The sequence below is a fragment of the Sinohyriopsis cumingii genome, chromosome 4 (assembly GCF_028554795.1).
Source record: "Sinohyriopsis cumingii isolate HCF-2022 chromosome 4, ASM2855479v2, whole genome shotgun sequence".
NCBI classification, from domain to species: domain Eukaryota; kingdom Metazoa; phylum Mollusca; class Bivalvia; order Unionida; family Unionidae; genus Sinohyriopsis; species Sinohyriopsis cumingii.
This window is the reverse complement of record NC_142964.1, coordinates 102,843,268-102,864,171: the sequence shown is the minus strand read 5'-3', so window position 1 is coordinate 102,864,171 and position 20,904 is coordinate 102,843,268. Positions and strand designations below refer to the sequence as shown.

The 20,904-nt window shown below is 34.9% G+C and overlaps 1 protein-coding gene across 2 annotated transcripts in view; it reads right to left on the bottom strand.

The window, feature by feature from the left end:
• The window catches only part of LOC149801804 (stabilizer of axonemal microtubules 2-like), a 59,204-nt gene extending 41,984 nt beyond the window's left edge, over positions 1 to 17,220 (bottom strand). For both annotated transcript variants that reach the window (XM_089956150.1, XM_089956151.1), the window contains exons 1-2: positions 17,073 to 17,220; positions 884 to 1,057 (exon numbers count right to left, since the gene is read on the bottom strand). In XM_089956150.1, coding sequence (XP_089812276.1) covers positions 884 to 1,057; positions 17,073 to 17,110 — 212 coding nt within the window. In that variant the 5' untranslated portion in view covers positions 17,111 to 17,220. The remainder of the gene's footprint in view (positions 1 to 883; positions 1,058 to 17,072) is intronic.
• Between the last annotated feature and the right edge of the window lie 3,684 nt (positions 17,221 to 20,904).

The window sequence follows — 20,904 nt, the reverse complement described above, 5'->3', positions numbered from 1 at the left end:
TATTTTGCCATTCTTATCACCAGCTAAAGAAGAGAGTATATGACTTGTCACTTGTATGTTACTTGTAAGGACCTTATCTTGCGTCTGTTATATAATGTAGCTAGCCTAAATCCGTAACATTGTATCAACGCGGAATGTCCATGAAACATCTGTTTTAGTTCATTCAGAAACAAATTTAAACAACAATATAAAGAGCCTCTTACGTGAGTGTACATGATTTGTGTTCAAATCAAAAGTGCTGGCATCTGTGTCCAATGTTTGTTTACAATAGAAAGTAGTTCCTTTATGCACGTGAATGCTATATGTGTATTGTCGCACGAGTTCAGTATCGGGTAATACTGAATGATTCTGACGAAGTAATGTTAACGGGGGAAAAAATGAGCATATAATAAAAATTGTTATTTATTATTATTAGCCAATCACAACTTTCTGGGTGCACACAACGTAAATCCAATAAATTAATCAAAAAATCACAACTTTGAACAAAATTTTAAGAAACATTTTTGTGTACCAAAAGCAAATAACAAATATTTCTGATGGCAAGTGCATCCACACTTTTCAAAAAATGTACAAGGATAGCCACTTGAACTTACTATATGAGAAATATTGTATTATTAATATCTGGGCTGATCAAAATCCCTAAAAATCCTCTTTCCCTCTCCTTTGAAACTTACTTCAAATGTAGCTCCTCAAATCCAATATTCATGAACTCAAATAAAATCCACCAGCTCAAAGGTCTACCTAATTCAATACAACTAAAATGGAGAGGTTTTACTACACAAGACTTTCATGCTGAATAGACATTTTTCATCACAGTGAATGACTAAAAAAAATTTCCAGCATTATTACGTCGTTTTCAAAAACAACTAAGAGCTAATCTTACCTCTGAGTAGTTTTATCTTCAAAGAGGCCACCCTTGATTGGTTCCTGTGAGGGTTTGAATGACTCTCTGAGAGGGATTGGGTGTTGCTTGTATGTGTTGCTGTACTCTGACAAGGTACATGGCTGATCTCCACGCCCTATAAGGTTTGTGGGCCGATGGGGACATCGATGTCTCCTGCACATAAAAAATAAAATAAAATAAGTATCTATCAAAATATGACACAAATTTATGAACAGACATCAAGGAAATTTATCACATACAAGCTACAAGTGAGAAGAAAAAGATTGACTAAAGGTTTGGTTCATATTCATGTTTGGTAATAAAACCTTGTCTCTGCAATAGACTGACCCCACATGATTATTTTGTATTTCTTCTCAATCCCATGCTTTAACAAGGTGATACTCTGCATCAACTCAATCCCATGCTTTAACAAGGTGGTACTCTGCATCAACTCAATCCTATGCTTTAACAAGGTGATATTGTGATACTCTGCATCAACTCAATTCCATGCTTTAACAAGGTGATACTCTGCATCAACTCAATCCCATGCTTTAACAAGGTGATATTGTGATACTCTGCATCAACTCAATTCCATATATTAACAAGTTGATATTGTGATGCTCTGCATCAACTCAATCCCATGCTTTAACAAGGTGATATTGTGATACTCTGCATCGTCTACATGTATAAGAAATGTCTCTTCCTAAACTGCTAGGTGGAAATTCACCATACTTGGTACAAAACTTGCTTTAATGGTGACCATTTGCAAATGAAGTAATATTTGTGGGTGGTCAATTATCTATCTATATCTGTATGGTACATCGCTGCAATCACCCATGACTATTACATGATGGTGGTGCACAGGAGAAAGAAGAATGAACAGAATAAATGAGCAGGTAGAAATACAATTTGTAAAGGAAGAATTCAGGAATGTATTAAGAGATTACATTTTTATCCCTTCATCCCAGACCTGTCCAGCTACAAATTGTATATATCAGTGATGGTAATGATTTAGACACAAGCTTAACATCCCATACAAGCTGTTGAATTGTATATATCAGTGATGGTAATGATTTAGACACAAGCTTAACATCCCATACAAGCCGTTGAATTGTATATATCAGTGATGGTAATGATTTAGACACAAGATTAACATCCCATACAAGCTGAAATTTTCAGCAACACTTGGAATCCAGTTGTTGAAATATTGCCAAAATAATTTCTTCACAAAATGGCAGAGAAATATTTCTCTGTGTTCCCATAAAATGGGGGGCAAGATCGTCAAATATACAAAAACAACAATTGTAATTACAGTGACATTTCTAATCTTTTTTGACCAAACTTTGTATATCCATTTATAGAAGTACACATATGTAATGGATATTGGACTACATCCTTTTGATCAGTCTGAAATGGTGGCAAAATGCAATAAAGAACATGGGGATTTTGCCTTTGTGACCCATGAAAATATAGACAGCTCATGTTCACATTTCTTTGTGTGTGTTTAAAATATCATTTTCATAGATAAAATTTGTTCTTCTAGGCACAGCGAAAATAAATCCAAGGTGCACAAGCAGTGGTCAAAATATGTGTTCCAAAACACGGAGTCTTCAAAGTCTATACTCAGTGGAACAGGCCTTTTCACAAAGTTTCAATGTTTATATAAGTACCATTTACACAAAATTCAAAGTTTACCAGAAACATTTTTTGATTTGTAAACAATAATAAATAATACCAGACAGCTACTGAATACTTGCTGTCACAATAAAGATGATGCAAGTAGAGAATTTTAAACTACCAGCTGCTGTATCTTTCATCAGCAATGAATATAGTTATTACTAACAACAATGAAAATACATTTCCAAAGTCATCTGTAAAGAAAAAAATCTGCTCCATCATAAAATGTACAAAAATTTAAAAAATCAGTTCATTGATATTTATTCGACTTATTTTACTCTCACTGCCAACATAATGAAGTATCCCGTGAAAACAAAGGTAAAAGAATTAAATTATTTTGCAAAATATCTATCCCATTAAGCTTCTGATGTTAGATTGTTTTGAAAATAAATCTGGGCTTATTTTGGTGAAAGAATTTCACTGATGTAAATTTTGCAGATTGGCTTATATAAATTCAATAAACTTTGTCAGAGAAAAACACAGCCTTAACCAGTGTAATCAATTATTCATCTAAAATGTGTTTCTGATGAGTGTCTCTTCAAATTACCATAACATTTTAATCAAAATATCGACAAGAAACATGATAGAATACAACATATTTGTTTATTGATTTTCTCCAGCAGGTAATGTACTATCTCAATCAATGTAATGAACATAGAAAATCATTACTTTGTCTCATGAGCTGAAATAATATTGATTCCGAGTAAATGGTAACCAATATTAAAAAATCTGCAACAACAGAAGGTCACTTTGATGACAGAATATTATGTGAGGGTAAACAAATGAACTATTAACATGCAATAACCTGTGGTAACCAATAGTTTGACTTGAAAAATATCTATTTACCAGAAAAAACAGGTATTTTTAATTTTAAAGAAACCTGCTTTATAGGCAAATTAAACACTGAGAGAATGGGGAGAGGAAAATATGTCATATAATAAAAAATTATCTCTTTATGATTCTGTAAAATTAAGCCTTTTTCATCAACATGCAAATATATGTATGATAACTTTCTTGACTGTCCTTCTCAAATGGTCCCAACATTGAATTTTCATGACAGTATACATTTCAAATATTCATGTCCTTGGTCTGGGCAAATCTTCACCATGTTGTACATTTCAAATATTCATTTCCTAGGTCTGGGCAAATCTTCACCATGTTGTACATTTCAAATATTCATTTCCTAGGTTTGGGCAAATCTTCACCATGTTGAACATTTCAAATATTCATTTCCTTGGTCTGGGCAAATCTTCACCATGTTGTACATTTCAAATATTCATTTCCTAGGTCTGGGCAAAACTTCACCATGTTGTACATTTCAAATATTCATTTCCTAGGTCTGGGCAAATCTTCACCATGTTGAACATTTCAAATATTCATTTCCTTGGTCTGGGCAAATCTTCACCATGTTGTACATTTCAAATATTCATTTCCTAGGTCTGGGCAAAACTTCACCATGTTGTACATTTCAAATATTGATTTCCTAGGTTTGGGCAAATCTTCACCATGTTGTACATTTCAAATATTCATTTTCTAGGTTTGGGCAAATCTTCACCATGTTGTACATTTCAAATATTCATTTCCTTGGCCTGGACAAATCTTCACCATGTTGTACATTTCAAATATTCATTTTCTAGGTTTGGGCAAATCTTCACCCTGATATAAATTTTAATATTTTCCTAGGTAAGAGCCATTCTACACCATGATATATATTTCAAATATTAGGTCTAAGCAAATTTTCTGCATCTTAAGGTGTGACATGTTCATACAAGGACATGAAAATAAGATGATTTTTTAAAAGGTACAAAAATTAGCATCAACTTTTAATAAAATGTTAAGAATATTTACAACTGGTATAATCAAAGTGATCTTAAATGTTTCACAGAAATCTTGATATCCCATACTCATGAACAGTACTTTGATAATCTTCAATAGTCAAATATCACGGATACACTTCATTTTCCACACTAAGTAGCGAAGATGTATTTGGATATTTCAGAGAGTATATAATCCATACCATGTCTCTTAGAATTTATTTTAGTGGAAATCAATACAGAGAACCTTAGGCTCTTTTTCTGAAAGAAATATCAGTTGAGACACAGAAACTGATTAGCCAACTGCAATGATAAAGCATTTTCAAGTCAACTGGTATATGAAATTTATGGGGTGTTCAGGGCCAAATTTAAGCCCAATTTCAATGGAAACAGACCCCAAATAACAAATCCATATACATGTATTCTAAACATTATGCAGAATTCCCAGTTTTAAAAACTGTACATTTCTATCCATACTGATCAATTTTCCTCCAAAATAATGGGCTTAAACACAAGACCCATCATACCAACAAGAATTATTGCAACATTCATATTATCAATGCCATACAAATCTGTGGAACTCCCAAGTTTCTTTGAGTATTTGTACTTTAAAAATAAAATTTCTGCCAGGATTCATTTTAGTCTGGTATTTGACATTAACAAAGCAAGGTAAGAATCCTGTACCTATCAACAACATTATGGCTGAAAACAATTACCTTGTGTGGCTGTACAGATGAGATGACATGTAACTACTATGTGCACAAAGAACAATTTGATCCTTGTGCAATTTCATGAAAATTTCAGTTTTAGAAAAAGCTGAAACTTGTCATATTTCTCATGTCTTAAACAAAAGGACACATTAAATAGACTAGAACATACACTGACAAGCATCTGTTTGCTTTCTATGACAGCCTGTTCTTGCCAGGTAAATTAGAAAAGACGCACAAAAAACAAGAGTCCCATGTGGGCCTGGGATTGCTTACTTAGCTGACATCTGCTTAATACCCACATGGAAGAGCAGTTGGTCAAGAAATCTAGGACAGTTGGATGCTTTCTGAATAAATTTCTTCCCTTTTGCCATTGATCACATATGTTATGAAAAAAAATGTTTTAAGGTTGCTGGTTTTACACCTACCCGCTGCTCTGTACCCATCACTGGCTATCCATTCGATCCAGAATCAAACACAAAATTTGTTCTCTGTGCTACATTTCGCTGTCGGACTCTAGTCCAACATACCTATCTGACCTCACCCATGTGTACACACCAGCAAGATAATTACGCTCCTCTTTTGACAACTGTATACTCATTATTCCCACTATGAAAACAAAGTCATATGGACAGCGTTCTTTTGCATACCAGGGCCCAGCAATGTGGAATGAATTGCCCACTGAACTTAGACACAAAGACACACTGATCACATTCAAGAGGGCTCTCAAAACTCACTTATTTCGACAGCAAGAACAAACTTAAAGACCTAATAATGTTTCCTACCTGAAATATTCTCAGCATGTTTTTTATTTTTTAATGTTTTTCTAATTTCATGTTGTTTGTTTTTGTAATAATATTATTATGTTTCTTATTTTATAGATGTTGTCTAATGTTGTAAAGCGCTTAGAGCTTCTAAAGATTCGGCGCTATACAAAGTCCTCATTATTATTATTTATTTGTATCTTTATCTATATTTGATCACACATAAGGATGACATATCTCTAGTATTTGGGGCCCCAAGTGGCCAAGTGGTCTAAAGTGCTCTCCATTACGGATCACTGCCATCTCACCTCTGTCTGTGTGGGTTCAAGTCTAGGATTTGGCCAATGTGGGTATGTGAGAAAGCTTGCCAGTAGCTTCTCGTGGGTCAGTGGTTCTTCCCGGGTTCTTCCTCCACCATTAATACTGGCCGCCATGCATAGCCTATCGTGTGCTGAAAAATGGCGTTAAACCCAACAACAACAACTGTCTAGTATTTAAAGGCCTTTATGCCAGGATAATAATAAGGTGATATACTTCAATTTAAATCTTCACTATGTTATAATTATTCACCTGGCACCTTTATAGTTATCAAAATAAACAAATGGAATTATATAAACAAACAGAATAAATCAATATTTTCTTCACTGTTGGATTTAATTTCATAAAAGTAACTGTTTACAGGGGCAATATAGCTTTCCCACTTATCTGGCAGCATTATGTTTGCAAATTCATTACTCCTGTTTCTATTACTTTAGAAATGTGTAAAATACAACAAAACTGCAGAACAATGAATCTGCTGATCTGTGAACATGCATTGTAAAATCTAGATAATAAGCAAAAAGCATATAAGGAAACTTAGTGCAAAGGGGCCTTCCAGTATTTTGTGAGAAACAGGTAAGCACATATATGTACGTCAAGGAAAACAAAAAAGACATACAAACCTATTCTAACAACTGTTTTGCAGGCATACTTGCTTGTAAATCAGGTACAACTGCAAACAACACAGACCCTGACCTGCAGTTGCATCATGTACTATTAGGGTCAATGATGTCTGTTCTACTAACTACTCCAAACTGGAGAGACCCAGATCTGCTTGTGCATTATGCAATGACAGTCAGTTGATCCAACTTATAAACGAGTATACATATATATTGTATTTTAAGTGCTAACCATGACCGATTCTATTAAAATCAAAAACCTCTGACATAACAAAGGTACGATGGACACCGATATAAGGTCATGTTCTTATGACCTTTAGCATCATCACTCAAATTGGAGCTTCATATTTATGAAAGTGAAAAACGTCATTCCAGACATATCACTTGTAATTATAACTCTCTCTAACAAGAAATACAGTGCCTTATCGAGTATGTTACTAAAAATATGTGGACTAGGAATTCTAACAGATCACATTCAATTCCAACAGTCCACAGAATGTGAACCTTTATCATGCCTGTAAGATATACCCATCCTGGCTAAATCTCAACTGTAATCCGACCTCCACCATGAATGTATACAGTATTTAATTATCTTCTTAGCCTTTTCCTGTCTGCAAGCTCTACTAATTACCTTAATAAATCATCTGTTGGTCATAAGCATCCAGATCTGTTTGATAAGCATTATTATTACATAATTGTTTTTCACTGGATGGCACAATGTCATGTGATAATTCTTCATGTCACATGGTCATTCTTTATTTCACATGTCATTGGCATCACTGACTTTTATGTGATGTTATAATGTCATTTGTAGAATTGAGATTTAAAAAATAGTAATTTTATTATCTAAATCATGTAATGAAACAATTAGAGAACTTTGTTTCAGTAAATATAAAAAAATTTGAACCAGTATATCATACTGACTCCTACTCTGCATCAGTCAATAAGAGGCTTCCTGGTTCATGAAACCTGACGCTTATACTGAAAAAGGTTGATAAACATATAATATCAAAACTTTATGTGTAATTATAAATTATACTGTACTGTGGTTAAGAGCATATAAAAAACACAAAGCAAATAGTAGCTTTACAAATAATTTTAAAAAATCTCCACTTAATATCAGGATTATACAGTTGGCAGATCAATGTCTACACAAGTTGCATGACAAGATGAATAGAAACAATTCACTGGAAGTTCAATTTAATTTAGAACATTAGATAACATATACTGCTAGATAAATCTTGAGGAATCTTTCAAACATCATACTTTAAAAAACCATGAATCAAAGAGTGAATAGTAATCTCTTGTGTGGTGATTAGTGAGAGTAGTATTCTCTTGTGTGGTAATCTGATAATAGGAATCTTTTGTGTGTTCATTAGTAAGAATAGTAATCTCTTGTGTGGTGAGTAGAGAATAGTAATCTCTTGTATGTTCATTAGTAAGAATAGTAATCTCTTGTGTGGTGATTAGTGAGAGTAGTATTCTCTTGTGTGGTAATCTGATAACACTGGTCAACAGTGAAATCATTACTGACTTGAAAAGGCCCTAATCTGTAGTATTTTGGTGTGCCGAACACGAATATAACCGTGAAAAATTTGTATTGGCTCTCGTTTTGAAGATATTCATATACCTCATTTTCTATGTTTCACTGTGTAAATTTCTCCAGTAGGACTGCAGCAACATCCGGAATAATGATGTAACATTGCATAATACCATCATGCTCACATCATCCACAGTTGATTATATCATTTTCTGATGCAATGCAATACTAATGCCATGCGGCTGCTGAAGTAAGTTGACGTCAGCAGTGTACTATACATGTGTAGGCCTATTATACTAATGCCAGGCGGCTGCTGAAGCTGACGTAAGCAGTGTACTATATAAAGCCCAATCAGATAGGTTCAGCATTTAAAATATTTTAGACGTTGTGCGAGACAGTTCAAGCTACTGTTACATAAAACTTATTATTTTATCCATTTACGTACAATAAAGAACAGTAATGCCTCGAAAGTGTGTTAATACCGCGGACAATTTTTGCTATATTTGTGGGGAAGTGACATTTGCCAACCAGAAGAAAAGTATCAATTCTCAAGTGAAGAAGGCATATCATCTTTACTTCGGATGCAAGGTTGGTGACCAAGACAAGCCTTGGGCTCCGCATATATGCTGTGCTACATGTACAACACAGCTTTCACAGTGGTTGAATTGCAAAATGTCATCAATGCCGTTTGCAGTCCCAATGGTGTGGAGAGAGCCAAGCAACCACCTAAATGACTGTTACTTCTGCTTGGTTCCTCCTCTTTCCGGCGGAATAACGAAGCGAAAGAAGTCGAGAATAGTCTACCCAAACATTCCGTCTGCATTGAGACCAGTTCCACATGGTGAGGGACTTCCTATTCCAGAACCTCCAGCAGAATATTCTCTTGATTCATCTGACGAAGACAAAGGTGAGTCGACCTGTTCTTCTCCTGGTCCATCAGCATGCAGTGATCCAGATTTTCACTGTGGTGCATCATCAACCCCACACAGAATAACACAGGAAGAACTAAATGACCTGATTCGTGATTTGGACTTATCAAAGAACAAGGCAGAATTGCTAGGATCAAGACTCCAACAATGGAATCTTCTAGAAGAAGATGTCACAATTACTGCATATCGAAAGCGCCACCAGCAATTGGAGCCTTTCTTCAGAAAGGAAAGTAATCTGATATTCTGTTCCGATATTGAGGGCCTCATGAATGCTTTAAAAATCACTCATGACCCACAAGAATGGAGACTATTTGTGGACTCTTCGAAATTGAGTCTCAAGGCTGTGCTTTTGCACAATGGAAACATTCTTCCATCTATTCCAGTAGCGTATGCTGTCCACATGAAAGAGACATACGATAACTTAAGGCAGCTACTGAATTCCATTGAGTATAACAAGTACAGCTGGCACCTCTGTGGTGATTTGAAGGTAGTTGCCCTTTTAATGGGACTGCAGCAAGGATATACAAAATACATGTGTTTCTTATGCGAGTGGGATAGCCGAGCAAGGGAAATGCACTACATGAGGAAGGAATGGACTCACAGGCAGAATGTAGCCATTGGAGAGAAGAATATCCAACACCCAGCTCTGGTTGAGGCTCAGAAAATCTTGCTACCACCCCTTCACATCAAACTAGGTTTGATGAAGAACTTCGTGAAAGCCATTGACCGGACTTTGCCAGCATTCCGATACCTGCATGAAAAATTCCCTCGACTCAGCGAAGCAAAGATTAAAGAGGGAGTTTTTGTGGGTCCTCAGATTCGAGAGCTTTTCAAAGATGACCGGTTCAACAACTTGCTGGAAGGTGACGCGAAACAAGCATGGAATGCTTTTCGCCTAGTTTCTACAAACTTCCTCGGAAATGTTAGGGCAGAAAACTATAAGGAACTAGTAGAAGACATGTTGATGAAGTATAAGAAACTTGGCTGCAATATGTCTCTAAAGATTCACTTCCTTCATTCCCATTTGGATTTCTTTCCTAGCAACTGTGGTATTGTTAGTGATGAACACGGCGAACGTTTTCATCAAGATATCGCAACAATGGAACAAAGATACCAGGGAAAATGGTCCACTACAATGCTGGCTGACTACTGCTGGACACTCCTCAGAGATGCTCCCGAACAGCTGTACAAGAGACAGGCGAAGAAATCTAAGATGTAGTCAATGACTTGATTTTTTATAGGTAGGCTATTACAGTTGACCTTTTACTATTGGAATGCATTTCGTTATGTAAACATTAATTTCTTGCAGATTACAAAAAAACTAGAGCCAATTTTGCAATTTGACTGTCATATTCGTGTTCAGCACATAAAAATTGATAAGAATTGACTAATTTTATTTCAGTAACATGACTTTTGTAAAAATTTGTTGTCCAGTGTAATAGGAATCTTTTGTGTGTTCATTAGTAAGAATAGTAATCTCTTGTGTGGTGATTAGATAATAGTAATCTCTTGTGTGGTGATTAGAGAATAGTAATCTATTATGTGTTCATTAGTAAGAATAGTAATCTCTTGTGTGGTGATTAGAGAATAGTAATCTCTTGTGTGTTCATAAGTAAGAATAGTAATCTCTTGTGTGGTGATTAGAGAATAGTAATCTCTTGTGTGTTCATTAGTAAGAATAGTAATCTCTTGTGTGGTGATTAGAGAATATTAATCTAAAGGGTGTTCATTATTAAGAATAGTAATCTCTTGTGTGGTGATTAGAGAATAGTGATCTTTTGTGTGTTCATTAGTAAGAATAGTAATCTCTTGTGTGGTGATTAGAGAATAGTAATCTCTTGTGTGTGATTAGAGAATAGCAATCTCTTGTATGTTCATTGGTAAGAATAGTAATCTCTTGTGTGCTCATTAGTGAGATCAAAAACCTCTCAAGCAATGACTAATCAGAATAGTAATCTCTTATGTGTTCATCAGTGAGAACAGTAATCTCTTGTGCAATGATTAATACAAATAATATTCTACTATATGTTCATTTGTGAAAACAGTAATCTCTTGTGTGTTCATTAATAAGAATAGCAATTTCGTGTGTGTTCATTAGCAAGAACAGTAATCTCTTGTGTTCATTTGTGAGAACAGAAAACTCTTGTATGTTGCTGCTTCATGATATACTCACTTATGCTATGAACAAATTAACTTTTCCATCTATTAAGTGATGAACTAACCCAAATGGAAATGTATGTACCATGCCTTGAACACCATACATGCATATGTCACATAACAACATAGACCCAGATCTGCCATCACATTTTGCTCCAGCAGATCTAGGCCTGTGTTGATTATTGATACTAATCACTATATCAAATAATAACGACTCTAACCTACTGGCACTCAGTGTATTCCCTAGAGGTGCAAGACTGAGAGTCAAAAATCTCCTTGGTGTCAAAACTGGGGGTCAGACTGAGTAAAAAACAAACTTAGGTATCAAAACTGTGGGTCAAGTTAAAATCTGGTGGGGGGGGGTCTGAAGCACAAATGAGGGTAAAGGGAAACACTGTGGCACAGTATGATATGGCAAATCAGGGTCTATGTTGTTGACAGCTGAATCCAACTTATTTTTAATTACTTATACTACCATTTTAACTGTCATCATTATGAGAAAAGCATGTTTATAGGCAATCTTTGACACAACTGAGGAAGACAAATGTGCAACGTATATGTATCCATATGTACAACCTGAAACACACTTCATGTGTTTTGACACCTGAGGTTAAATAATTTTAGGCATAATAGTTCTTTCTCTTGCCTACATGTCAGTGGGATATAAAAAAATTTTTGCTAATTGACTGCCATTACTGTTTTATAATAAGTATTAGTATCTCATGAAATAATTCATTGGGTCACAGTCTATGGATCTGATAACATAAATGTGCACCAAAACAAATCAAGTCAATTTGTATGGTAAATTATTTCTGTTCAGAACCCAAATGACCAAGATTCATATCCAACCAGTAGCCAAAACTAATGCAGGTGGACCTTATTTTGGGTTAAGAATGACTGGTTTCACAGGTGTCATTTTATACTCATTGTAATGAGGCATGAAAAGCCTCTTGTTGGTATTAAATTATGATGCATTCAGAATGTATGCTAATGGATGCATCACCCACTCTTAAATAATTACTGCTTATTGTGTTGACACTGACCCATCATATTGCAAACTACATGGGAACCACCTTGATGTTTAAGTTACACCAGTCCATCAAATTTTTCGAAACAGCAACTGAAATAAAACGGCAAATGGCAAATGGCAAATCAGACAGAAAAATCTTAACTCAACACCAGACCACGTAAGAATGAAACTATATGCCATAATCCAGTTTTTGGGTGTGGCCTTGAAAAATAATACTAAACTGATATATTGCCTGAACAGAGATAACCAAGCATGCTCATTCGCATTGCACAACATATAAAATCTCATTATTTTCTACTGTTACTTACTACATATGAATTAGTACACACTGAAAATTTAATGAAAAATGGTCAACAAATGACTTGATGTTATGACAATCTCAATTTGTATAAACTTTGTTATTGGAAGTCAACTAGGTAACTGACACCAGGCCTGAATGTCCAACAAGCTTCCACTTCACCTGTAACTCACCATGCCAGTAATAGTACTGGTCAGTTGTCCATAGATATTAGGATGTTATAGGGTTTGACTGACACATGGTGATACGTTAATTGATGTACGTAAGGTTTCCAACAGCTTTCAACACAAGACATGAGATTCTACTGAAGACAATGAAGTCTCCAATAGCTTTCAACACATGCCATGAATTCTACTAAGACAGGGGTGCACAATCAGAGCAAATTAAAACAACACAGAAATCTGGCCCGTGAACAGTAATTATATTAAAGAAACTAATGTTTGCGGCCCTCAAGTGACCTTAGAAAATGGAATCTGGCCCTTGGCCGGAAAAGGTTGTGCACCCCTGTACTAAGAAATTGACATCTCCAATAGCTTTCAACACAGGACAAAAAATATGAGATTATACTGAAGACACTGATGTCTCCAATAGTTTTCAACACAGGGCATGAGATTCTACTAAAGACATTCATGTCTCCAATAGTTTTCAACACAGGACATGAGATTCTACTAAGACACTGACAGTATGAATGACTTATGATTTTTAGCTTCTGAGACCATTAATGACCAACAAATATTAAACTGACATGTCTGTAGCAATTATTTTGCTTCCATTGGTCATGAGGTCATTGAAAGACAGACAGACGAATAAGACTGATTGACAGAAAGTGAGATCTGGTCTGCATAGACCCGATTGCTCTTTCTCTTTTAGAATAAATTAAAAACTATATAAGTTTTAATTCATTGAAATGCACTTGCAATTCAGTTTGCTGCAAGGCTTTTGAGAGGATAGAGTTTAAGGCCCAAATGTGGACAATACATATTCATACCACATAAAAAGAATCATTATAACATAAGCCATGTAATATCAACACATCAATATCAATAATGACAATGAAAGGAACTACCAAAATTGGAAATCATTGATCATTCTGAACACGCCATTTAAAAAGACTATCTAAATGATCTACACACAATAGCCTGGCAATTTCAACTTTCAAGTGGTGGCACCAATATTTACACATGTTGGTAGGTAATTTGAATAAGCCATACTACCAGCTTAATAGCAAGATAAACAAAATGCCTCCTCAAAAGCTGAAGGGAACCCAGACATGTCAGATCCAATTCAAACTAGACAGATTTGAAGTGAAGTCAGATCTGTTTGCATCATTCATGACCTTCAGGAATGTTTTAATCTATATTTACAGTAATTACATTAAGTAGCAATCACATACTACTACTTCAAAAAATATAGAAATAATGAAAGTACAATCATTATAGTACAATGTTAATTCCATTTTGCTTTGTGAAAGAAACATGGACTGGTTATTTACCAAATTTTACTAGTGCAAATAGACTGGATCAAGTTCCAGAATTGTTTCATGTAAATTTAGTGAATTTTTCAAACAAGGGGACTCCAGATATAATGCTTTCATACAGATCTTATAGTCAATACTGATATATTTTTGTTCTTGAAGAAAGTGGTAAAAGGTTTAGTTCACATATTCATTGGCAAGACAAACTTACATTAAAACTGCTAATTTTGTTTTTTTTATAAAACCCAATCTAATTTGAATATTTATGGATGCCATCCATTAATATATATATATATATATATATATATATATATATATATATATATATATATATATATATATATATATATATATATATATATATATATCCTTTAGGGATGTATTTCTTACTGTATATGTCACTGAACTCAGTGGCAGTGTAAAGAGAGGATTATTAAGATAAGGTTGATGGTAAAAGTTCTCTGTAGTATTAATATGAAAGGTATAGTTTGCATAATGGACCAGAATTTGTTGTTTCCTTTAGAAAAGATCATCACATTCAGTGCAGTGAAAAATTGGCCATTTCTTTGGTGCTAACAGCAATTTAAAGAGGGAAGAAAGTCATTTCTCTTCATTGAGTTCAATTTATTAATCATGTCATTTTTTTTAAAATAAATGGTCTTTTTGTAATGCATTTGGACACTTTATATAATGCAGTCAGTATATAAAATAAGACCTCAACATGATGACTCCTCTTAGGATGAGTGCAGTATTTCCTCACTTATAATTTAAGTCCAACTGCAAACTGTACAGACCCAGATCTGCCATCACATCACGCACTGGCAAATAATAGTCTGTGGAGTTTGTTAGTAGTAATTGGTAAAACAAACAACAGAGACCATGATCTGCAGGTGCATTATTCTATGGCAGGTCTGGATTTTTGTTCTTTGCAGTTTGACTCCACTTATAAACCAGTACATCTAGTACCAATTTTATACCTGTCATATAATGGCTCAACTTAAATTTCACAGATGTAACAGCCATGTATAGGTCTTATACCTGCAAATTAACAATTTGTACCTGTATAAATTAAAACCTAATACTTGGATCTAAATTTCAGGGTAAATATATATTTTAGTAGACACAGTAGTAGCCACTTATCTGGATGTCATAGGAGGAAAAATAATAACGTTGCTATTTCTGAAGAATCTCCTGAAAAAATATAAAGAAAAAACAAACATGTATGCATCTAATGGTTGGTAACTGATTCCTTGGGTCTTTCCATAGCTTGTTATTGCTCAGGTATGGAGATCAATCGAGAGAGACCAAAATGTCAAGAACAACATGAATGTGATCAAACCAAGATTTAATTTCATGTAGTCTTTTTCAGGTTTGGATTTAACTGTGTACCATATATTTTCAATAACACTGTGGTCCTGAATCTGCAATATTCTGGACAATGATTCATTGTTTTATCAATTTCATTATTTTGTCCACCTTAAAACATGGACCAGTCACTCATCATCCTGAAATTCCCCATTTGGAACTCCTTTATATTATCTGTCCAAAATGTTTAGTTACTATGCCATTACACCTGTTAGATTCAATTCTTCCCAGTGCTGGGGTCAGATTCCAAACAGTTGCAGTTAAAACACCTGCTAGAACATAACCAAAGTATTCTTGAAATTCAAGTGTTCATTGTGCAGATCTAAACACTTATTTGGGTTTTCTTTAATTAAAAATTTTCAATCTTTGTCAAGAACAACTTTTCTTTCCAAAATTAACTCTTGACTACTTGATTCAACTGTCCAGTTATCTTATATCTACCTTTAAGTTAATGTGATACATGATTCTGCTGAGTAATTGTAATTTGATTCCTTACAGTGCATTTTCTAAATCGTCTGTTGATGGTACTTTCAGAAACATAAACACTGACTGACTCATTAAAAGCAATAGTCAGGTCTTGCCTATGATTGTCAAAAAATCCAATGAACAAATGAGAAAGTACATAATCACCCCTTTTGCTTGTGGTTTTTGTTCTCCTGCTTATTTCTTGACATATAAAAACCTTTTTTAAATCCTCTCAAAAGTTGTGATTGATTATTATATTTTTGGGGGGTTGAACATGATACACATATTATTTAAGATACTTTTTAAACCATCAAAATCTTTCCTAACTGAATTACCGTCTGCTTTTGACCATCTATCAGTTCCTTACCATGAAGCATCATGTTTGGTTTACATCACCAAGGAGGACTAAAAATAGCACTTGCTTTACAATTTCTGACTTTAGTCACAATGTTTATTAGTTCACACATATAAAATCAAGCCTGAAGAATAACCCTGACCCATGCAGTGACCGTTAGAAATCACATTTCATTAAATGACGTCGACTTTTCATACTCAAGTGGTTACCCACTTGGCAATGTTGCATTTTTAAGCTCTCAAGTGTCTCCCGATAAATAGTTATTTTGCCAAATAATTCTTGGTGCTAAACTTTTATTAGACTTTATTTCGTATTATAAATATATGAACCCTGTAATCTTCTAGGAAGAAAAGAAGAAAGAAAGACGCATGTGTGTGTGTGTTGGTGTGTGTGTGGAGCGGAGGACTATTTAAGGTATACTGTATGCGTGCGATATTCATTTTCTAGCGAACATTCTTAACTCTGATCCTTTTGGATAACGATGTCTCTTTTCACATTATGATGTGCAACTTCTCTCTAAAAGTATATTCCATGTGGAACGTTTGCCAAGAAAAAACTCAGAAAAGAAAATTCTAACCTACAGTTTTGTTAAAGCGGGAATCTAGCGCCACCGGGACATGTTTTTACACATTTAATCCCGCATTGTTCTAAAAGTTAAAAGCTTGTTTGTACTTACCCGCATGTGCATATTTCACAAATACACCTCTTCACCATTCTTCCTGAGTGGTATAGATGATAAAAATGTTTTAAATAAACTGTTACTCGACAGTGGTGAAGTTTATCCCGGCCCAAGTTGCGTTGTCAAGTACTTAACTCAACCTGTTTATCAATAATGGTGGATGGCAACATGTTCTTTTTATTTCATTACAGGGGGAACGAAGGTTACAAGCGGAGAAAATAGATTTGATTATTGTTACATCGAAATAAATATTTTGACAAATATCTAATTAAATCAATAATATCTATAAATAAAATCAAAGTTTGAGTGATATATGCTGATAGTTGCTCCCTGTTGACTTTATTTTTTAATCAAATTATAATATCACTCCTACAATTGGAAGCGTCCATTATCACGTTCAAATTTGAAGTGCCACCTGCTGGTAGTTTGCCGCATTACAGTATCATCACTAATGGGTAGTTAGGACAACCCACAGGCAAACTAATACTATATTGGAGTTAAGAACGAAAACACCGTGCAAGATATTGGATGAAGAAATAGTACAGTAACTGGCAATTCTTGTTTAGAGAATTATATCTGTGAGACATGAAAACGTTACGACTGTATCCAATCACATTGCGAAACTGGTTCAAAACATAAAGACACAATATATAAATAAATAAATAAATAAATAAAGAAAGAAAGAAGATTGAAATTAAAGGTTATACTCAAATTTTATTTCGAATTTTGTGACCATATTTGCTAATATAGTCTATATATTGGCGCTAAATAATCTATATGTGTTGCGGTGCTAAAACACTAAAACACATTGTTCATACATTGGAAAACATGCACTTCCAACTGCACGATGGCTTTCAATAGTCTGCATTTCAGCGAATCTCTGATATCGGGATTCAGACAATAATCACTTGGAGCTAAATCAAGACTGTATGGGGGATGTGGCAAAGTTTGAATGGTGCGCTCTTTCAAGAGCAGTCCGAGTTTCCTTTGAGCCTTGTCACCTCATTTTTTGCTATTTGGACATTTATGTTGGGGTGTAGAGTCAGAGTCCACTGCCTTTCGAAAATTTGGAATTCACCGACACCATTTGGTGTCGGCATAAGGTAGCCGCTTACTTGATGGCCTAGGAAACTATAGTAAATTTTCATCGAGATATACCTGCATGAAATCGATAGGAATATGATTAATTTTTTTTCTTTAGAAATTGCGAGTATAGCATTCTTTATGTCTTTAATCCGCTGACAGACGAGAACTACAGCGCTGATGACATTTCACCTGGAACTCGCCATTTGCGTTCCGAGTCACATGACTACACAAATTTCTCAACCTACACGTCAATGACATCACTTGTCCAACAGTCACCTCCAATATTAAATTAATAATTATTTTAGAAGTCCCACCCAGGCTCGATTTTGGTTGGAAAATAAATTAGTGAAAAATAGATGTAAAGTTCCTATGCCCCAGTCAGCAATACAGACGGTTAAATTATTGAATAAACAAAAGAGTGAAATTCAACGAATAACAATTCAATAGTCAAGTGATTAAAATTTCGCAAGTACTCTCCTTCCGCTCGACCCTGTTATAGCCAGTTGCATCATTTGATTAGTAGTATGAAATAGCTTTCCACCTGTCCTTGTATTCTACTCGTCTGTGCATTCTTCTTTCCTATTCCTCCAATTCCTTCTCCTCTTCCTCCCGACTTTCTCCAATTCCTTCTCCTCCTCGACTTCTCTATACTCCTCTTCCTTCTCCATTTTCTCCTCCTCCTCGACTCTCTCCACCGACTAGACTTGTCGACTCCGACACCTCTGTTAGTCATACTTCTTAGAGTCTCGGGACTTAAACCGAACTGGAAGTTCTGTCTCCAAAAATGCGTCCTTTACGAAGCTTTGTCTTTCCTTGGAATCTCCTTTCTAAGTTTTACCGCCAAATTGCGAGTGGCTTTCTTGGAGTATCCCTAATTGCTCAGCAATCTTCCAAGGCGAGATTAATTTTTCGCTTGCTAGTTAGAAGTTATAAATCGGATCGAAATTGTTACCATACCCGCATCTCAATTCCGATTGGATGTCCCTTTGATTCGATCCAATCAAACTTAGCGGACAATGTCCTTCTCGCTGTCTGTCCACGTGGGGACGGATTTAGAACACGCCCCGTTTCCCGTCGCAATTCCTCTGATCTTAGGACAAAGCTGTAACACATAGGTGGGAAGTCGCTCGATCTAACGCCTGTACCGATCCAAGATGCCGGATCTTCTGTCGGGTCACGGTAACCTTGCGTAAGAGATTAACTCGAGCCTGTGCCAATGTTCAGACATTAAACTTGGCTTGTAATAATACCTTAGCTTATACACGATTTACGAACTGGAGCTGAGCAAACGTGGCCTGCATATAATTAATGACATGTTAAAAGAAACAAAAAAGTTAAAACAAGATATTCACAAGTTTTCAAATGCCTCTCATACATTTTAGAAAGATAGAAAAGAGATACGAATCCTAATAAGGAATTGTTGTCTGGTCTGTATTGATTTATGTAGCTTAAGATATTTTTTTTTGTGCTTGATTTGGCTGATTCTTTTGGATTTACTGTTGGGGTTAGTTATATGTGTATGTTTATTGAATCAATCGCGGAATCAATTTTAGTTGTGTTCAGTTGTAATTTTAGAGGAATTATTTATTTCAGTTATTAATCGGAGTTACAAAAGTGCTCATTGACTTTGAGACTAAAACACTGTTTGGGGATTATTGTGAATTCATTCAAAGACGTTCTGGATTATATCATTGTGATTCAGCAAGACTAGTGGTACATCTGCACTAACAAAACTGAAATTCATTTGGAACACCCTATACTTTGGGACTTGTAATAGAGCTTTTAAGGATTTATTTGGGATAAAATTCAAGAACTGTATTTCCTCTTACATCTTCATTTTATAAATACCAGAATCTAATTATTTGTTAAATTTACAAAACATGTTGGATTTGCTTTTTCTATTACTTAGTCTATGAACAAAGAGATCGTAACAGAAAAATGGAGTGATATCTTTGACATGACGATAGTCTTGAGGCAAGCTGCAGGAAAGTACCATTATTTTGGAATAAACAACTTCCTGTCTAGAGACTAGTATCTAGCCAAACCAAAGAAAAATAATTATCGAATGTTCGCTTGTAGTGCCATAATTTTGTTCAGTACACCAGTAAAACGAATTGGGCAAAAGATTATGTAATAATGAAAAGTAACACGATATATATCTTATCTAAAAAGTCTTCTATATTCAATTCAGAAGCCTTTATTTGGCTAAACGTAAGGGGGATGCAACTGAAGAAAGTAAAAGCAACGAAGAAAAAAAGGAAAATAAACACACACACGCGCGCGCGCGCGAAACAACATCATTCAGTTCCCATCTAATTTCTGTTTACGCCTTCAATCCGTACACAAAAGTTAACATTTTTTAAGAAGTATTGTGCTCTACCAAAAAGATATAAAACATTTTTAATCATGCAATATATGCCATATCGGTGACAAAAATCACCACGAACAATAAAATTCGCGACCACAATTTTTTTAAGAGGTCCAGCTCATAGCGATTGCAGATTAAACGTGACATATTCCACATTCATGTCACTTTTCATTCATAACTTGACATATTCCACATTCATGTCACTTTTCATTAATAACTTGGCATATTCCACATTCATGTTACTTTTCATTCATAACTTGACATATTCCACATTCATGTCACTTTTCATTAATAACTTGACATATTCCACATTCATGTCACTTTTCATTCATGACTTGACATATTCCACATTCATGTCACTTTTGATTCATAACT